The 19,049-nt window shown below is 38.1% G+C and overlaps 1 protein-coding gene across 14 annotated transcripts in view; it reads right to left on the bottom strand.

Moving 5' to 3' along the window:
- Positions 1-19,049, bottom strand: part of tenm2b (teneurin transmembrane protein 2b) — a 576,016-nt gene that overhangs the window by 38,633 nt on the left and 518,334 nt on the right. For 12 of the 14 annotated variants that reach the window (XM_068216114.2, XM_068216117.2, XM_068216118.2 and 9 more), the window contains 9 exons: positions 18,140-18,334; positions 17,646-17,846; positions 15,796-15,981; positions 11,377-11,523; positions 5,490-5,700; positions 5,280-5,399; positions 3,923-4,184; positions 774-1,041; positions 281-424 (listed from right to left, as the gene is read on the bottom strand). In XM_068216114.2, coding sequence (XP_068072215.2) covers positions 281-424; positions 774-1,041; positions 3,923-4,184; positions 5,280-5,399; positions 5,490-5,700; positions 11,377-11,523; positions 15,796-15,981; positions 17,646-17,846; positions 18,140-18,334 — 1,734 coding nt within the window. Of the gene's footprint in view, positions 1-280; positions 425-773; positions 1,042-3,922; positions 4,185-5,279; positions 5,400-5,489; positions 5,701-11,376; positions 11,524-15,795; positions 15,982-17,645; positions 17,847-18,139; positions 18,441-19,049 lie in introns of all 14 variants that reach the window. The other 2 variants (XM_073936049.1, XM_073936050.1) reach the window with 1 other exon arrangement.

Genomic DNA, 19,049 nt, shown 5'->3' with positions numbered 1-19,049 from the left:
CTCTGATATTCCACAACCGATCAAAAAATGGTGATTTGCTTAGCACTGACCAATGGCAACAGATGCTAACAGGTTAACACACTGATTCATCAGAACCTGACATAGTGTCTGCTGCTGTAGGTCAGCATCTGTCAGTGTGAGCTGCCTCTATAAAAATCCAATAAAAACTCTCACATTTAATGTATTTCTATAACTGATGATTGTTGTCATTTGAGAGTCCCCCTACTCTTCCAAAATTATTTTATTAACTTCAATATGAAAAGGTGTTTCGGTATCGTACCGCTGCGGACGTTCAGCATGTGGTGTTTGTCCAGAGACCAGCTGCCCAAGTTTGAGGGGTTGAGCTCATATCCCTGCAGCACAGCTGTCCTTTTCTCCCACAGGAGCTGACCGGGACACGTCTCATACTCGTACCCCACAGAAACTATAGAGAGATTGACAGATGGAAAGAGGGATAGGAAAGAAATGTGAAGAATGAAGGCAAAAATGACAGAGAGGGAAGACACTTAGAGGAAGAGCAAAGCTGTGCTATCTTAATTAAACACTCCATCACCGAGCGGGGACATATCAATTCATTAGCTCACAGGAGGAACTTGCCGCTGGCATAGACCATAATGGATGAGAGACAGGCAGTCTCATTAAACTCCAAAACTATCTGTGTTTTGGAGCTCAATTTAAGAGAAGACGCTGGGGAACAGACAATGGCATTGACAAGAAACAAGATAACAGCTGAAATACACCTGTTTCCTGACATGACTCCATATCCCACTTACCCAATGCTTCGGTCAAGCCATGGACCCTCTGCCTGTAGGCATCAGTCTTGTCCCAGATATAGGTATATGCCAGGTTAGGAGAGGCATGGAACCATTTCTGGAGGAGATGTCCCTCCACGGCCACCATCAGGTGCACTTTGGCCAGGCTGAGAGGCACTAGAGCTGGGGTCATAATCACTTTGAGCAGTGAAAGGTAGCCTGAGGTCCTGGAGCTTAGATAGCAGAGTTTCAGACTGGTGCCAGGGATCTCCACCTGCTCATGGAGGACCTGGACAGTGCAAAGAAGGGAAAAGTGGGTTATACATGAGCAGCTAGTAAGAATGTGCAGAAACTCTTACTCTCTGGGCCTCAAACGGCTCAGTAGTGATTGAAGCTACAGTCTGAGGTCTAAGTGAATGATGATAAGTTATGTATTGGTGCTGTTATCTGGATGAGAGTGAGGTTAAAGGAAGGTGGTGGGGGGTGGGGGGTGGGGGTGGGGGGGTTCACAACAAATGCTGAACTCTTATGATTAAATTGCATGCAATGTCAGCATACAAATAGTAAATAGAGGCAACCTAGGCTCATTCTGGTTACGTATCGCAGTATACATTTCTGGAGAGAGCAAAATATGTCCCGGGAACAATTTTTTTTTGCAGTTTTTGTTTTCGCTATTCCACCAGAAGCCGCTGTGTATGCTTTTTCAGATCTCAAAATTTCTCTCGCAAGTGCCCTTTGTGCATGCTCTTCTCACATAATTCCACCAGAGGCTACTGTCGATTGACTGACAGACTGACCAAATGACTGTTCACCCCCTCCCCAACCTCCCCCTTCCCTAAACCCAACCAATAGTGTTTTAAAAAGCACTAATTGACACACCCACCCCCTTCCCCAGAAAAAGAAAAGCCCTTACGGCAGCCAGAATTTTACCACATTTTCAGATTTTACCACATTTTCACCCTATTTTTTACGGGTTTATTTAATTTTTTAGTTTGACCGCTTTCTGGAACTGTCTTCACCAGACTCAAACACATTTGTCACGGTCATCTTAGTATCTTGAGTAAATACCATTGTTTTTTTTTTTAAGAAAAAAAATTCTTATCTTAACAGTAACTTCCAAAAGCCCAAGCAAAACCAAGGCAGAACACCCCAACGCAAGTTACCGCTCTTTGACTTGGTTTTGGTATGCTTTAATTAAGTTTTGGTTCTCTGCCTTTGTTCAGTTGCACGTCAATATGATGTTACTGTGAGCAGCCTGAAATTACAATACTCTGCCTTTGTTTTACTGTTATACTTTATCATAAATAGGCTAACAATCTGCAACATATAAAACACTGCAAAAAAGCAAAGACTACAAATTCTGAGCAAAAAAAAAAAAACTTAAATAATCTAAAAAGTTTAGGAACACTGATATACAGTCTAGATAACTAGGTCATACCTATGGTATTAAAAAATATATAACTTAAAATGAATGCAAAAGTAGTATAACATTACAATACAGAGACAAAAATAATATTGTAATACTGTAAACAATTACTTTCAAATTATAAAAACTAAATATGTATGTATTACATTTTGTTAGTAATTTGCAAATGCAACCAAAGCACAGGATATCAATAAGTAAATGGCTGTAAATAACTGCCAATCATCCAAAATAAATAGCATGATTACTAGACACTACAGGTGTTGCTGTTTTTGTAAATGCTGAGCAGCAATGATGATCAAGTTACTGCATTTTGCCTTGGCATGACTAATCAGTTTTTGCATACAATCCAAAGTCAGAAGACAGTTACTTTAAAATAGGGGTCAAATGTCAAGTTTGAGCTCAACATTTTTTATGTATAAAAATGTTATTACTAAAACATGTTATTGCCAATTTTACAATGTCCAATCTATGACTAATTTGTCTGAGCAACAAAAAAATCTTTGAAGTCATTTTTCTCAATTCAAAACTCGAGATAAGGTCTTTTGCCTTTGTAGGGCAGAGCTGGTAAGCTAGAAAAGGATCGGCATCATACCACCCTGTAGTGTTCGTTTGAAAGACCAAATGCAGCCATATGTAGCTCTGGTTACATAATTCCTAATCTCCAAAAACTATATAGGGCTAAGTTTTCAGAACAAGTCTATGATGGGTAGAGGCAAATTTTGCAAAATGCACAGAATTTGTCTCAACTGCTTTGGTTGACAATTGAAATCAATCAAAAAAATTGTGTGAGGGGAAATGTGCCTTGTGTCTGGTTTGAACCCAACATAATAAAGGCCAGCTAATAAGTGCTGCTGAGCTAGTAAATCTCCCTCTCTGGGCCTCTCAGTAGCAACTGAAGCAAGAAACTGAGGTTTTAACATCCTCGTGAGCCTGCAAGTAATCTGATGGGTTACATTTGTACCAGGACTCAGATGGAAGTGAGGTTAAAGAGAGGTGAGTGTAACAGAGACCAGTTAGTAAGAGTTGTGCAGGTAAATCACACACCCCTGGCCTCAAGGGGTATGTTACAGGCTGTTGTTGTCTGCATGCTCATCTCCAGAGACTCTAGTTTAAGTGCGGTTTGAGTGGAAAAAGAGGGGCTTACACCAGGGGTGTGCAATCATGCTCCTGGAGAAACAAATTGGAGCTCTAAACAACTCCAATACACTTTCCTGATTTGTCAAATTTGAATAGCTTCATGTGTCTTTAATTAAGGGTTGGAGTTAAACTCTGCAGGACATTGACCCTCCAGGAACAAGTTTAGACACTCATGGGTTACATGAACAATATTGATCCAACAATCGAATCTTTCCCTATGGATAAAGTCCTGCCCTACATTTAGCTTGTTTAAGAATACATTTCACACAGATGTGCATCACAATAGAGGCTATTGCAACTTCTGTTGTGGTGATGAAATTAATGGTTTCTTGTTAAGGCTGAATGGTTTCAGTCTCAGAGACGAGATCAAAGAAATAAAAAGTATTTGAAAAAACGAATGATTAATAAAAATAGGTATGAAGACGTAAATGAGTTAAAAGGAGTTCAAGACTGAAAATGGAGATTAACAACAAAAGAGCAGCCGAGAGTGAAGAGGCAGAGTAATAGAGAATATAAAACGCAAATAAAAAGCCTACGGAAGAGTGGATTGACCTACTCAAACTCGACAGAAAATGAGATGTGAATAGAATGGTGCTGAATGTGGCACCTGGCTCTCAGGAAGGATGTGTCTCTCTGAAGGGTTGGAGCTGAAGAAGGAGGACAGTGGGGAGGGAAGCACTATTGGATCAGGCCTGACAAAACCGCTCAGGTCACATCTGGCTGTGGGTTTCTCCTCCGTTTGCAGCACCAAAGTGTCCATTGCGTAGAAGCGATTCCAGGGCAGCCACACTGTCCGTTCCTGACTCTGAAAAGGAGCCCGCTCAAACCGCAAGGCCAGAGAGCCTCCGCCATTGGCCACCAGATCAAAACTAGGGACAATAAGCACAGTAAAGGCATTTAGTTGACAAGTAACTCTGCAACTAAAGTTAGAGCCAGCTATCTGTCATTTTAGTATTAGTAGTCTACTATGATAGGCTTAGAGATGGTAGCAGGGCTTAATTTGTGCCAGGACAAGCCGGATCCGGCCACTCTGAAATCTGATCCTGCACCTCATTTTACCAAACCCCCTCTTCACACGCACCCCGCCCCACCTTGCTCTTCACTTTATTTCACAACTCCCCAACCCTCTTCACTTTAGTCAGAGACACCCCATTCCCCCCGCTCATCACTTCCGTGACACCTCTTCCCTCTGGTAACATGCCAGATCCGTTACCCCCATCTGTTCCGGGACCTTGCAGTTTACAAATTAAGCACTGGTTAGTACAATAAGGTAGAGATCTGCGCGGGACTAAATTTAGAATCCTGCTTCCGCCCGCACCCGCCAGATTTTAGCCCGAACCCGACCGTTCCCACTTATATTCAGCATTTGATGTCCCGCTGCCCGCCCCACCCCGTTTTCTACCCGCCCCGCCCGATCCCGCTAAAGAGCAGGAGGAGAACAAAACCGAAAACCACTCAGCTATATGGAGTCCAGACAGCCTATAACAAGCTGTCAGTATAAACACACACACACACACACACACATAAGCACCAAGCGCATACACACACACACACACACACACACACACATACAAACATAAGCACCAAGCACACACACACAGACAAAGCTCTCTCTGTCTCTCATTCGCACACACACACACACACACCTCTCATTCGCGCGCACACACACACACACACAGCAACAAACAAGCTAAACACAGCATCGCGCTATTTCATTTACACACATACATACGCTTTATTTGGAAATTTATTCCCGCGCTGCCGAAATCTGGTCGGGTCCCGCAGCTGAATGCAGACCTCTACAATAAGGTAACATCTACATGCAAAGTTCCTTATAGTCAGAAGAATGTTTATTGAGGGACCATCAAAATATAGTGCTCCCCAAAAAATAAAAATACATCGGGAAAAAGACTTCAGAAGATACTCAACGGCCAAACAGCATCAAATAATGTAAAGTTACTCACGTGCCATCCTGACGAGTCATGGTGTGCCCATAGTGAGGGTACTTCACAAACGTCACATTGACGCCCACCAAAGGAGTGCCATCTGATGTCAAAACCTGACCTCGAATTAGAGATGCCAGACTGCAGACACACACATAAACACAGGTGCATTATTATGACGATAATAAATCATGTCATGTAGTCTACCGCAGGACAAGGCAGATGAGGTACCTGGCATTGAATGGGTTGATTCCAGGGATGATGTGAGTGCTGTCTTTACCAACAAGCATCTTGATTCTGTCATAAAAGGAGGGCACTTTCTGGACCTCTGATTGGCTCTGCTGAATGACCTGTAGTGGGTCACGTGATCCACGGCACAGAGGATTGGTCATACAAGAGCTCTGCGTGCAGCAGTCTGGGTCCATGCAGTCAACAAGACCATCTGAGTGGAAAAGATGTCACCACATACACTTTAGGTCTGTAGCATGCATTTCTAGTTATTTGTAAATAAAGCCACATTAAGATTGTCAAGTAGAGTACTTGATATAAAGATTCCATATTGTATATTCATTTATTTTAAATACATTTACAGAAAATATTTAAATTAGAATATTTACATATTTCTTAGTCATTTTCCCCCACAAACAAGTCTGATGCTCCTTGCTAACCTTGTTCATATTGGTCTCTGGACTGCTTTGGTTATTATGGTTCTGAACTGCTTGCAGCTACATTTTTAAATGTGTTTATATATTTTTGAGAAATTAATTTTCAATTGATTTTACATTTTACATAAAAAAGTTTTGCAAAAACATTTATAATATAAAAAAATATATAAATATAATAAAATGATGGTGTCTCATGTACAGATGACATTTTAAAAAATGCATGCAATCAGCCTTCTCTCTTCATGATAATATTTAGTTTCATGTATGCAGCTGTATTTTAACAAAGCACTGAATTGAGTTTGAACTCAAAAATATGCATTGCTATGAAAGACCTGCATTTTTTCCCCACTTTTATTCTAGCATCGACTCGATTCTGCAAGTATCGCCACATTTGCCCTATCTAGCACAGATGGCAGATGGTTAAAGCGAGTTCTGAAGTCTCTCTGTTCGCCTGCCATCTTCTTCTCAAAGTGTGTACTTCTGATGAACTCTTCAGTTCAAAACCCTGCTTCGCTTTGATGTCAAGAGAAAGACGGACAAATAATGTGATTTAAAAAAACACAATAAGCCCAAATGCAGAACTTCTTAATATTATGGAAATGAAATTGAACAAATCTATTCCGTTGCGATAATGTGCTTGACTGATAGAAGTGATCATTGAATTGAATGATGCTCTAGTTTCACTTTCTCTCCTGGTTTTTACTTTTAGAGAACTTACATCAAAGTCACAGAGGGCATCATTCGCACCCCTGAGTGCTTCTTTTTTTCTGTTTCATCTTTCTTTCTCTCTCTTCCCATCTCTTATTTGCTGTGTATCTCGGTGCGCTGTACATGCACACCTTTTCAACCCTTCTCCCTAAATGGGTCTTTCTTGATGGGGTACAAACTCACAACAAGCGGCTGCTGCCATAGACTTTTGCTCCGTGTTGTTTGGGCTGCTGCTCTGTGATCTCTGAAGCCTCTGTGAAGGTGAAGTAAACCCCCAAACGAAGGGTAAACAAAAGCCAGAAAGACACAGGAAGTTTTGTACATCTAGAGGATGTTTGTCTTTTTTTCCTGAGCTGTTTTTTTTTTTTTGTTTGTTTGTTTGTTTAGCTTGGGCATTGATATCAAACATTTCCTTTTATAAGTTATTTGCGATCATTTTTGCCATTTAATTCATAAAAAAGTATAGCTGTTATGAAATAAGATACATGAACTTCAATTAAATCAGTAGTTACGCAATAATGTTGTATTTCATAATATTAGTAAATGACAATAGTAAACATGAACTAGCTTCCACTTTTCTACTAAAATACCTCACTAATTACTTCTTTATTACTAACTTAATGCCAGGATTTATGTTTTTGTCAGCTAAATTTTGATGATTTTATTGAGGGTCTGTGAAGAAAAGGTCAAAATTATTTCAAGATTTTAATGAAATAATTAAAATATTTTTACTACAACAATTAACTAAAATGGGATAAAATATTCTAATCATTTATTTAATTATAAAAATAATTATATTTCAATTTAGCCCTAAATAAACAAATAAATATTTTACAGTAACATATATGTGTTGACGCAACAAGTTTGTGGCATCAAAATAATTATATGTTCCTGATGTAATCTCTTACAAGAAAAATAAAATAAAATCAACACTTTTTTTGTATCTAACATTACCAATATAGGGCTGTAAATAATTTTTTTAACTAAACAATTTGTCCTCCAAACAGTGTCCACAGTGTGTTTTTGTTTATGAAAACAAAAAGACTAAATGAAAATGTAGACTATGTTTTATATTATGCACAAAGTTTGTATTTGATATTGTTTGCTGCTTGTTAACTGAACTTGATGTCCATTCTAAACAATGGACAAGTAAACTACAGAGTAGACGAGTGCTTAAATAGATAACACTTTATTTTAATGGTCCATTTGAGTATTAGAAGACTGTCTACTTAATATCTGTTGATACTGACATTTGACACAGTCCTTCAACAGACAGTTACTTGACTATAAGAAACTTTTCAGGTACATGTCAACCTACTCTAAACCTAACCCCAACCTAACAGTCTACTTATAATCTAATGAGAATTAGTTGGCATGTAGATGCAATGTAACTTAAATATTACTGAACCGATACCGAATTGTCCACAACTGCGTCGCAGTGCACCGAAGAAACAATTAATTTTGATACCCCTACTATTAAGCAGGTGTGAGTTGGAGCTGGTTGGAGCTAAACTATGCAAAGCTGTGGCCCTCCAGGAATTAAGTTTGAGACCACTGGTGTAAATATCAGAGAATGAGAGAAAACATGACAGAGCAGAGAAAATAAAACCATTTTTGAACAAGAAACAACATCATTTCTTGTAAAAAAAAAAAAAAAAAAAAAAACCTCTCTGTGCTCTTGACTGTTGCAGGAGGGAAGCTGCTCGGTGGCCTGGACTGACTCTGAACATCCACCTGTTATAAAATCATTCTGCCTACGGCTAGTTTCAAATCCCTCGCTCTGCCTGCTAACAGACACATCACCTTTTCATACGGATGATTGAAGCTGCTCTCTATCCCTCCATTCAGAGCATCTTATATATTATATCTCCCAATAAACTGCCACATAGCAGCAGTTGAAATATATATTGACAAATCTCATAGAGTAGAATTGATTATTTTCGAGTGGGGAAAGGATAGCAAAGCATCAATTCATTTAGGTTTGTGAACTTATGAGGAGCCTGGGAGTTTATGAAGAGCTAACACTTTATTCAATTATAAACCCGAAAACTCAAACGAGGATTATCTGAGGAAACAAATGTTGGGAAACTTGGGGAACAGGATGACCTTTTATTTTGTTCATGTTAAGTCGAGCTTTATTAATTAGAGCTAACTACAAGTTTATGTATGACTTATGAAGATCTGAATTATTAAGGATTACCACATCGGCATCAAATCAGAAGTGTACCTCATTAAAAGATTTAGTCATGTCTGAATTGCACACATCCTACAGTGACATTCTGTTAAGAGTTATTATTTAATTAAGTTATAAATTAATTCTTTGAGTTCACTTGCAAAACGTTTCTGCATTTCTCACACAACTTTCTTGTTCACTCGAATCTCAAATCCTTTGCATTCAGACAAACACTTCCAATTTCCATCACCTCCTGCAGTGGTTGAGACTGCAAATTGCGAAGTATTCATAGAATTTGATTCTAAGTCTATACTCTATAAAGAAATATATAGTTATTGACAAAAGCATGTGTGAAGGGAATAATAGATATCAGCTATTGTACTTTAAATGAGTGTGAAGATATTTTATCGATCGTAACTTTTGTGAAAAACATTATTTACTGCATGATAGATTAAGATTGTATGATGTCAAGTACAACTATTCTGTCAAAATGTAATATTTGAAGTGGAATGCACTCGTACTTTTTCAATAATCTCTTGATAGGTCAAGACCAGCCTAATCTCACAAGGAAACGTAAGTATTTTACGTTTTGTCAGTTTAGTGGCTAATAGTTGAGTCGTACGATAATAAATGATTTTAAAAAGGAGGCATGGCACCCAACCCCAACCCTAACCCCAACCGTCACTGGCCGATGAGCAAATCGTACTGAACTGTACAAATTAGATTGTACGAATTCATAATTAGCCACTAAATCAAAAAGTTACAAATTGCTGTGAGATTGCGTTGGTCAAGACACACAAAGTCAAGAAAGGTGTTGTTTTTTGCTAAAGAAGGGATGTATGGTCATATTTCTGCATCAAAATTGTATTGAATAGGCTTTTTTGTAAGGAAAGTCCACCTAATAATGAAAATGTACATAGGGCTATAGACGGTATGAAGGTATCAGTATGCTATAGTTTAATTTAAATGTGGCTGCTGAGTACGTGCTTTAGAAGGAATGCCAAGAAACATAGGATACAAGTTTGTCATTTCCAATGAAGGCGCGTGACTTGCACAACCCGAATTCCACAAGCACACAGCGATTCATTTAAGTGGAACTAAACAAAAGCATAAAGAGAAACAGAAAGAGTTTTTAGCATAGGGTTAATGTAATATAGTCATTCAACTTCACAATTTGTAATGTTGCAGTATGTGTTTAAACAATGATGGTTGGTTCCTTTACTAGAAAGCTTAGATTTAATTATAATTATGTGTTTTGTTAACAGAGTTTGAGGTTTACTGCATCATTATTATTCACACCTTACAGATCTACCCCAAAGTTTGCCTTGATTGTTCAGCGTTTATACTTTACCATTACAAACACTTTGTAAGCAAATTTGATAAAGTTTAAGAGTCTTTTTAACACGCATGTTTATTTTATTATAAAGAGATCAGGTATTTAGTTTAAATATTTTTGGCAGTGGCGCAGTAGGTAGTGCTGTCGCCTCACAGCAAGAAGGTCGCTTGGTTGTTGGTTCGAACCTCGGCTCAGTTGGCGTTTCTGTGTGGGGTTTGCATGTTCTTCCTGCCTTCGCATGGGTTTCCTCCGGGTGCTCCGGTTTCCCCCACAGTCCAAAGACATGCGGTACAGGTGAATTGGGTAGGCTAAATTGTCCTCAGTGTATGAGTGTGTGTGTGAATATGTGTGTATGTTTCCCAGAGATGGGTTGCGGCTGGAAGGGCATCCGCTGCGTAAACACTTGCTGGATTAGTTGGCGGTTCATTCTGCTGTGGCTTAATAAAGGGACTAAGCCGACAAGAAAATGAATGAATGAATGAATGCTGGTGAATTAAAACAAAATTGTTAAATAAAAAAAAAATATATTATAAATATTATATACTTAAATGGATTGTTAAAAAATATTCAATAACTATCAATATTGAATGATATGAAAAATTATATTGTGATATATATATATATATATATATATATGTTTATTTTATTTTATTTTTTTATTGTTATTTTATTTGTATTTTTGCAACGTCTCCCAGCTCTAAATGTACTTGCCATTTACGAACCCTTAAGTGGTTTCAAATCTTTTTGAGTTTATTTCTTCTGTCAGTCACAATATTTTGAATAATGTTGTAAGAAATCTCCTTGGAAGTCAGTGGCTACTGGTTTACAACATTAATCAAAATATGAAGAGTTCAAATGTAAAAATCTCTAAATGCCATCCAAAATTCTCATGAAATGAGCATTTTTCTTAGCCTCCGATGTTTATGTTCAAGTATTTCAATGCAATGAATAGGATTTATTTATCACTACAAAAGTCAAATTTCTGAGCCTACACACTGGAGTCGGAGAAAACTTTAGAAGAAAATATCAAACAGCATTTAGAGGTTTTTGCTTCTAAACTCTTCATACTATATATTCCTTTAAGTTTAACAGAAGAAAGAAAATCAAACATGTTTATAACAAGTTGAGAGGGGGAGTAAATAATGACAGAATTTTCATTTTTGGGTGGACTGTCACTGCAGTAATACAAGGCCCAAGGGGAAAAAATCATTTCTGCATTCAGTTTGCATTCTTTACCTCCTTCATTGTCCTTGTTGTCATTGCAGGAGGTTTCCATGGCAACGCTGCAGCCTGGCCCTCTCCAGCCCGTGTGGCACTCACAGTGCCAGCTGTTCTGACCCATGATGCATTGCCCATTCCCATTGCACAGACCCGGACAGCCATCTGTAAGAGTGTGATTATGGTTTAGAGCACATAAGAAACACATGCTAAGTGATACTCAAAAGTTATTAGCTATGTTTCCATCCACTCATTGTAAAATGACTTAACTACTTTCAGTATCAGTGTTATTATATTATTTACAACCTACAGAATAGTCAAAGGCGTCTGTGCTCCGCATCTCACACCTTCAAATGCCACCTCACGTTCATTGCGTGTCTCCATTTGTCTTCTGAGGCACAAGTCATTTATTAAATAAGGAAAAGATTCATGCAGCTTCCCCTACCGCAGTAAATTCCATTTTTTACTGTTCATATTTGACACCAGTTAATCAGGAAGTGACGATTTTGTTCTCTCTGACTCGTTGGATGGAAATGCTGCTTTTTTCGCACGCCTTGTATGCGATAATCCAGTTTTGCGCATACATTTTTTCACAGATTTGGATGGAAACGTAGTTCACATGGAGTTTTTAATAGCATGTACAGCCTTCCTGCGAGTTTTGATTACCAAGTACAGCAACGTTTTAAGTAGCGATTGCAGACTTATTTATGTAGATAAAAAAGTGCCGTTTTAAATAGAAACCTTTCTTTTAGCTTAAATAGTTGAGATTTGAATTACAAGTACAACCTTCCTGTAGCTCACAAAGTAAATATTTTAGGGTTGTGCGAATATTTGACATAAAATTGAGATTCAGTAAAAGCTGCAATTCACATGCACATCTTGTCATGGAAACATGCCTCTGTGATAAACCTGAGGCCAGGGGGAAACTGCATATACAGCACAAAGAAGAGGCATGATCAGGAAATCAAAAAGAGCACAGGATTTACCTGCTTTTATTGCTTCAACATGACTAATAAACACATGAATACGCAATCATCTCACAGAATGATTCATATTTTAGTTACTTGAGTTTTGAGGTGTGTTAGGAGTAAAATCATTATTTTTTAATTTAATTAATTTAATTTCTATAGTGCTTTTACAATGTAGATGGTGTCAAAGCAGCTAAACAGCTAAAGAGTTCTAGTAGACTGAAACTACGTTAGTCCAGTTTTCAGTGTTGAAGTTCAGTTTAATTCAGTTCAGTGTGGTTTAATGTTCACTGCTGAAAGTTCAAACACTGAAGAGCAAATCCATTGATGTGCAGCTCCACAAGTCCCAAACCAAGCAAGCCAGTGGTGACGGTGGCGAGGAACAAAACTTCACCAATTGATGAAAGTAAAGGAAAAAAACTTAGGAGAAACTAGGCTCAGTTGGCCACAACCATCTCTCTTCTAGCCAAATTTCCTGTGCTGGAGGCTGGAAACCACTGGACATCCATTTTAAATGTGGTATTTTCACATGCATTAGCATCTACACAGATCCATTGTGCTCTTAGAAGCAATGCAGACAGCTGTCAAATCACAAAACGATTTTCATTGATTTCAGGGTTGTGCCAATGAAATCTTCTGCACTCTTTTGTGTAAATCAGTGAACTATGGCTCTGTGTAGCATCTGAAAACAGCTGATGGAGATTTATAACTTCTTACAGAGCCAACTTTAGCACCAAAACATGCATGAATATCAACTTCGATTATTTGCCCAGCCCTACAACCTTCCTGTAGCTCAAATAGTAGAGCATAGCATTAGTAAATGTCAAGGTTGTCGCATGGTCGCCCACTGAAGCAAAGCAGATCTGCGCCCGGTCAGAACCTGAATGGGAGACCACATGTGAAAGCTAAGTTGCGGAAGGGGTGTTAGTGAGACCAGCAGGGGGTGCTCAATGATCTGTGTGGGTCCTAATGCCCCAGTATATTTATGGGGATTCTAGACTGGGGTGCTTTCCCAAAACCATTGTTAGCCAACTAAGGTCGCAAGTTGTGTTGTTACAAACATAATTTGTTGATTTGCCGTTTCCCAAATCCATTGTTCCAACGAACATTCACAAACTGCGTCGCAAACTTGTGTTCTTGCAACTACACCTCTGGAGCTGTAGTTAGAAGCATAGTTTCTGGCTGTGTTCTATTCGCAGTTATCTCCCCTATGTCCTATTTATTTAGAGCATTCCAACATTTAAACTTGGAATGATAAAAAAAAAGCATTTAAGTCATCCATTTGCTTTCAAAGTATTTTTACAGTTCAGTTTTAGTGATCCTTATGTTTACAATTGTGCTCCCTTCGCAGTGCACTTTGAAACAATTGATGTCATTTTGAACACAGCCTCATGACAAAAGCTATAGGTGACCTATTTAAAAGCGGAATTTGTGTTACATCTCCAAAGCTTGTGAAAACAAACAACATAGCATACGTTAATGCTTTTTAATTTATAGTAGGTTATTTATTAAGTATCTGTACTGTATATGACAAGGGCCTGTTGGTTGGAGCATTTCTGCAGTGTTTTGCATGTATCAAATTGTAAAAGCAGACTTTAAAAAAAAAATAGTAAAATAAACAATATCCTACTTAATAGGATAACTTAATAACGATGGATCTGCGACAGAGAAACTGCGACAGAGGTCCTGACTCTCTGTTGTCATTAAAAATCCCAGGATGTCCGTGGAAAATGAGTAGTTAACCCTGACATCCTGGCCAAATTTGCCCACTGGCCTCTGTCCATCATGGCCTCCTAACCATCCCCATATGAAAATTGTCTCCATCATCTGTCTCCTCTCCACCAATAAGCCTCTATGTGGTGTGCGTTCTGGCACAATATGGCTGCCGTCGCGTCATCCAGGTGGATGCCGCACACTGGTGGTGGATGAGGAGATTCCCCCCATTGTGTAAAGCACGTTGAGTGTCTAGAAAAGCGCTATACAAATGTAAAGAATTATTATTATTATTATTATTATTATTATTATTATTATTATTATTATTATTATTAATTTTAATATTATTATAAAACGCAAAAACCTTTATTCAGGGTTTCTGCAGGTTTCACCAAGTTAAATTTAAGACATTTTAAATACATTTTAGACTTATACAGGACTAAATGCTAAGGATTTTTTCTAATATCCCAGTTAGAAAAGTTGTTCACTTGCCTTATTAAAAAATTTAAAAATATAAAATTTAATACATTCAATAACAATAATTTAGTTGTATTTTTTTATGAAATTTCAAATATATCCATTCACAAACCCTACAACCCTTACCAAGAATAGAACAAAACATAGCTGCCTATTACTTCAGTCTACAATAATAATAATTTACTGATACATTTTTTTTTTTTTTTTGTCAGTATCCTGACCTTTTGGGCAAATGTTACTGTAATACAAGTGATTAAAAGCAAATAAATAAAAAAAATATAATAAGATGTGTTGTCGATGATTGTATGACTGTTAATGGCCAGATTGGGTAGCTATACATTAAGGAAAATTAAGACCTGTTAAAAGATTAAAGACCTACAACACAACATTTCAGTAGACTTAAGACATTTTATGGCCTAAAATTTACCATTTAAGAAATTAAGAGGTTTTAAGACCTTGCAGATACCCTGATATTGCAATGCAAGTCACTTTAGGTTAAAGATTAAAGCATCAGTAAAAATATAAATGTAAAACTCACAATGTTGTTGGCAAGCCTACCACAGATCACTAAGAAAACATGTGAGACTGCCTCATGATGGACATCTTTCGTCAATGATGCTGAGCAAAACTATTAAGGGTAGACTGCTGCATTTTAGCTGGTAAATTCAGAGTCAAGAAGTGTTTTGCGCACAGAATCCATCAGCTCTAATTGTCTGAAAACAATGAAGTGAAAACTGCGACAGAGAGGGGGGGATTGTGCTCATTAGCATTAAAACAAGCATACTAGCACATGCAACCGAAGCAGCATCCATTAGTATTCTTCTTCCAGCTGGACTCCAGAGCTCAGAAAGTCATTTAAAATTCTTACAGATGCGGATCACACAGTGAAGACCGTGTCCTTTGCTCTGAATGCGATTATAAAACAGTGACAATACAAACACGCGCACACACACATAGGCACAAGTGATTTTTTTTTTGTACATGTTCTGATGCAAACATGAGCAAATCATTCTATCCAACAAAACAGTGGCTGGAAAGTCTTTGGTGTAAAAACAAGTCATGGATGCGAGTGAAATGTCTTTGACTGGCTCAAAGCTTCAAAGCAGGATAAAAGCGCATGTCTGTGTGTGTGTGTGTGTGAGTGTGTGTGTGTGTGTGTGTGTGTGTGTGTGTGTCGGTGTGTGTGTGTGTGTGTGTGTGTGTGTGTGTCTGTGTGTGTGTGTGCGTGTGTGTGTGTGTGTGTGTGTGTGTGTTTGTGTGTGTGTGTGTGTGTGTTTACCAATGGTACAGTGCTCTCCGTTCCAGCCCTGTTCACACTGGCACTTGCCATCCCTGCAGGTCCCATGTTTCACACACTGTGGGTTACACAGTCTCTGGTCACAGCTTGTGCCTGTCCAGCCCTCCTCACAGTGGCAAACGCCTCCGACACACACGCCATGACTGCCACAATCTGCTGAACACACCTCTGGAGAGAGACACACAGAGAAAAAGAGTAATTTTGTTCTTATTTTTCAGTTATATTACTGTTATATTATTCTTGTATTTAAACAAATACCAATTATACTGACAGCTGCCTGTGTGGATCTTGTCGGAAAATATCTAGTATGGTGAAAAGTCCTACATGACGGTAATAGTTTGATTGCGGTGTTTACTTCAGTAATGCCACTAATATATGCATACTCCACGTCTTAATTCCATTTCTGTTTAGTTCAGTTATGACTTTAGTTGCATTAAGGTAATCAAAAATCGCTGTTTAAATGGTAGACTCTTAATCAGAGTATTGTTTAAATTACATTTAAATCGTATTAAAGTATTGTTGCCCATGTAAACATACTCAATGTTTGACACACCGTCAGGGCTCTGAAAACTGGGCTTTGCAAAGCAGCCTTTTCTGTATCTACAGTTCCTACATCAAAAGCTAATATGAAATTACCTCTCTTGAGAAACCTGTTCTCAAAGACTTATTATTTGGGTAGCACACATATTCTGAATGCCTTCAGCAGAATTCAAATGAGCCATCTTAATCCAGATAAATTTCGAGATTAATCTAGATAGAAAATTAATATATGCCCACCTATAATATATATACACACACAATCAAAGTCAGATTTATTAGCCCATCTTTGAATATTTTTCTTAAATATTTCCCAAATAATGTTTAACAGAGCAAGGAAATTTTTACAGTATGTCTGATAATATTTTCTGTTCTGGAGAAAGTCTTATTTGTTTTATTTTGGCTAGAATAAAAGCAGTTTTTAATTTTTTAAAAAACATTTTAAGGTCAAAATTATTAGCCCCTTTAAGCTAGATTTTCAATAGTGTACAGACCAACCCACTGTTTGTAACCTGCCTAGTTAACCTAATTAACATAGTTAAGCCTTTAAATGTCACTAGTCAAATATTATTTACTGTCATCATGACAAAGATAAAATAAATTTAGTTATTAGAAAGGAGTTATTAAAACTATTATGTTTAGAAATGTGTTGAAAAAAATCTTCTCTCTGTTAAACAGAAATTGTGGAAAAAATAATCAGGGGGGCTAATAATTCCAGGGTGCTAATAATTCTGACTTAAATTGTGTGTGTGTGTGTGTGTATATAATACAGCATTTATTAATCGTAGTTCAACATTTACTAGTGCATTATTAACATCCAAGTTCATGCTTGTTATTATTAGTTAATGCACCGTGAGTTAACATGAACTAACAATGAATGACGGCATTTTCATTAACAATCATCAACAGTTGAACACTGCAATAAATCTATTGTATCTATTGTTCATTATTTGTTCATGTTAGTAAATGCATTACTATTAACTATTGTTACAATATTGTAGTGTAACCAATAATAAATATAAATGTTATATTCGATATTTTTTGAAGTGCACATTATCCACAAAAATTTGAAACTGCTCCACTGTTTTAGGGGTGTGCTTGTGCTGCTACCTGATTTGCATATGAATCGAGTGCTAAACCAGCACATGCCGCAAGTGCAAATAAACAACGCCATCAGTGGGTGCAATTCATGTTTAGTGAACCCCTTGAGAGTATAGATGGATGACAATGAGTGCACTGCAGCACAGCTTGAGAAAACAGTGAGTAAGAAGGTGGAAATGGCTGATGGGACGCACCCGTGGAGCAGTCAGGGCCCATCCAGTTGGGATCACAGCTGCAGAGGCCTGTGTCGGGACTGTACACTCCATGGCCATTGCACTGATCTGGACACTGGGCTCTGGATACATCACACAGGGGGCCGGACCAACCTGGCTTACAGTGGCATTGACCAGACACACAGCTGCCATGTCCTGAACACGTCGGGTCAAGACAGTCCACTGTAGAGAGAGAGAAAAACAGACTTTCTCAAGTTTTCCTTCCTCCTCGTCTTTCATTTCACTCTTCTAAACCCACCTCTGGGAGCTCAGAAACTGCAGCTCCAGCTCATATGAACATGCGCTCAGAGACTCTGGCCAGTTTTTTAAAAGCCCGATCAATAGGCTGGATTTCATCACTTTAATAAAGTTTATTACACTTGTACCGGCATGCTTTTATAGCAGTCATTTGAAAACTGAGACTCTCAGAGGATAAGTGCTGAGTTTTTGAGAAGCTCTGGAATGCGTTCAATTACCTTCCTCGCAGGACTCGCCACGATAACCCGCTTCACAGGTGCAGCTGCCCTGAGCGCAGGTCCCGTGACCACCGCAGCTGGGGTCCACGCATTGGCCCTGCGGCACGTCGCACTCCAGACCCTTCCAGCCACTGTAGCACATGCACACACCCTTGCTGTACTGACCGTTCCCACTGCACAGCACTGGACACGCCACTGCAACACAGAACCACGGAGAGCATGCAGGAGGGGAAACAAATGAGAGAGAGAGAGGGAAAGACAGAAGAGCAGGACGTTTGAGAGGAATTAGTAAAAACTAAAGCTTCATTGAGAGAAGTGCAGGAATGAAATGTTAGATAAGAGAAAGATTAAGAAGCAAAATGTTAATTGAAATGAATACAAAATGACTATGCAATCACTTTAAACGGTATGTCAAGGAAAGTGAATCCTGAGAGCTGTATTTGAGTTTTCTGCTGATTAAAAGTTAAAAAAAAAAGCTCTGTTTTCACTTGATATTAAAGGGATATTTCACCCATTAATGCAATTCTCTCATTATTTACTCTTCCTTCACTTGTTTGGAGCCTGTTTGAATTTCTTGATTTCTGTTGAACAAAAAAGAAGATGCTTTGAAAAATGCTGGTTGCTGGAACCTATTGACTTGCATTGTATTTTTTTTTCCTACTATGGATGTCGATGAGTGCCAGCAACCAGCATTTTTCAAAAAATATATTTGTGTGTGTGTGTGTTCAACGAAAGAAACTCTGGTAACACTTTATAATAACTACATTCTATGAATCATTTGTTAAGCATTAGTGAGTTCATTATCTGTTAAGCATTAAATCTACATTAATACATGTTAGTAAGCATGCTTAATGATTGTGTTTTCATACTTATAATTTATAATTCATACTTTCATACCTATAATTTATTT

This window comes from Danio rerio, chromosome 21, assembly GCF_049306965.1.
Source record: "Danio rerio strain Tuebingen ecotype United States chromosome 21, GRCz12tu, whole genome shotgun sequence".
Taxonomy (NCBI): Eukaryota; Metazoa; Chordata; class Actinopteri; order Cypriniformes; family Danionidae; genus Danio; species Danio rerio.
This window is presented reverse-complemented; position numbering and strand designations above follow the sequence as displayed.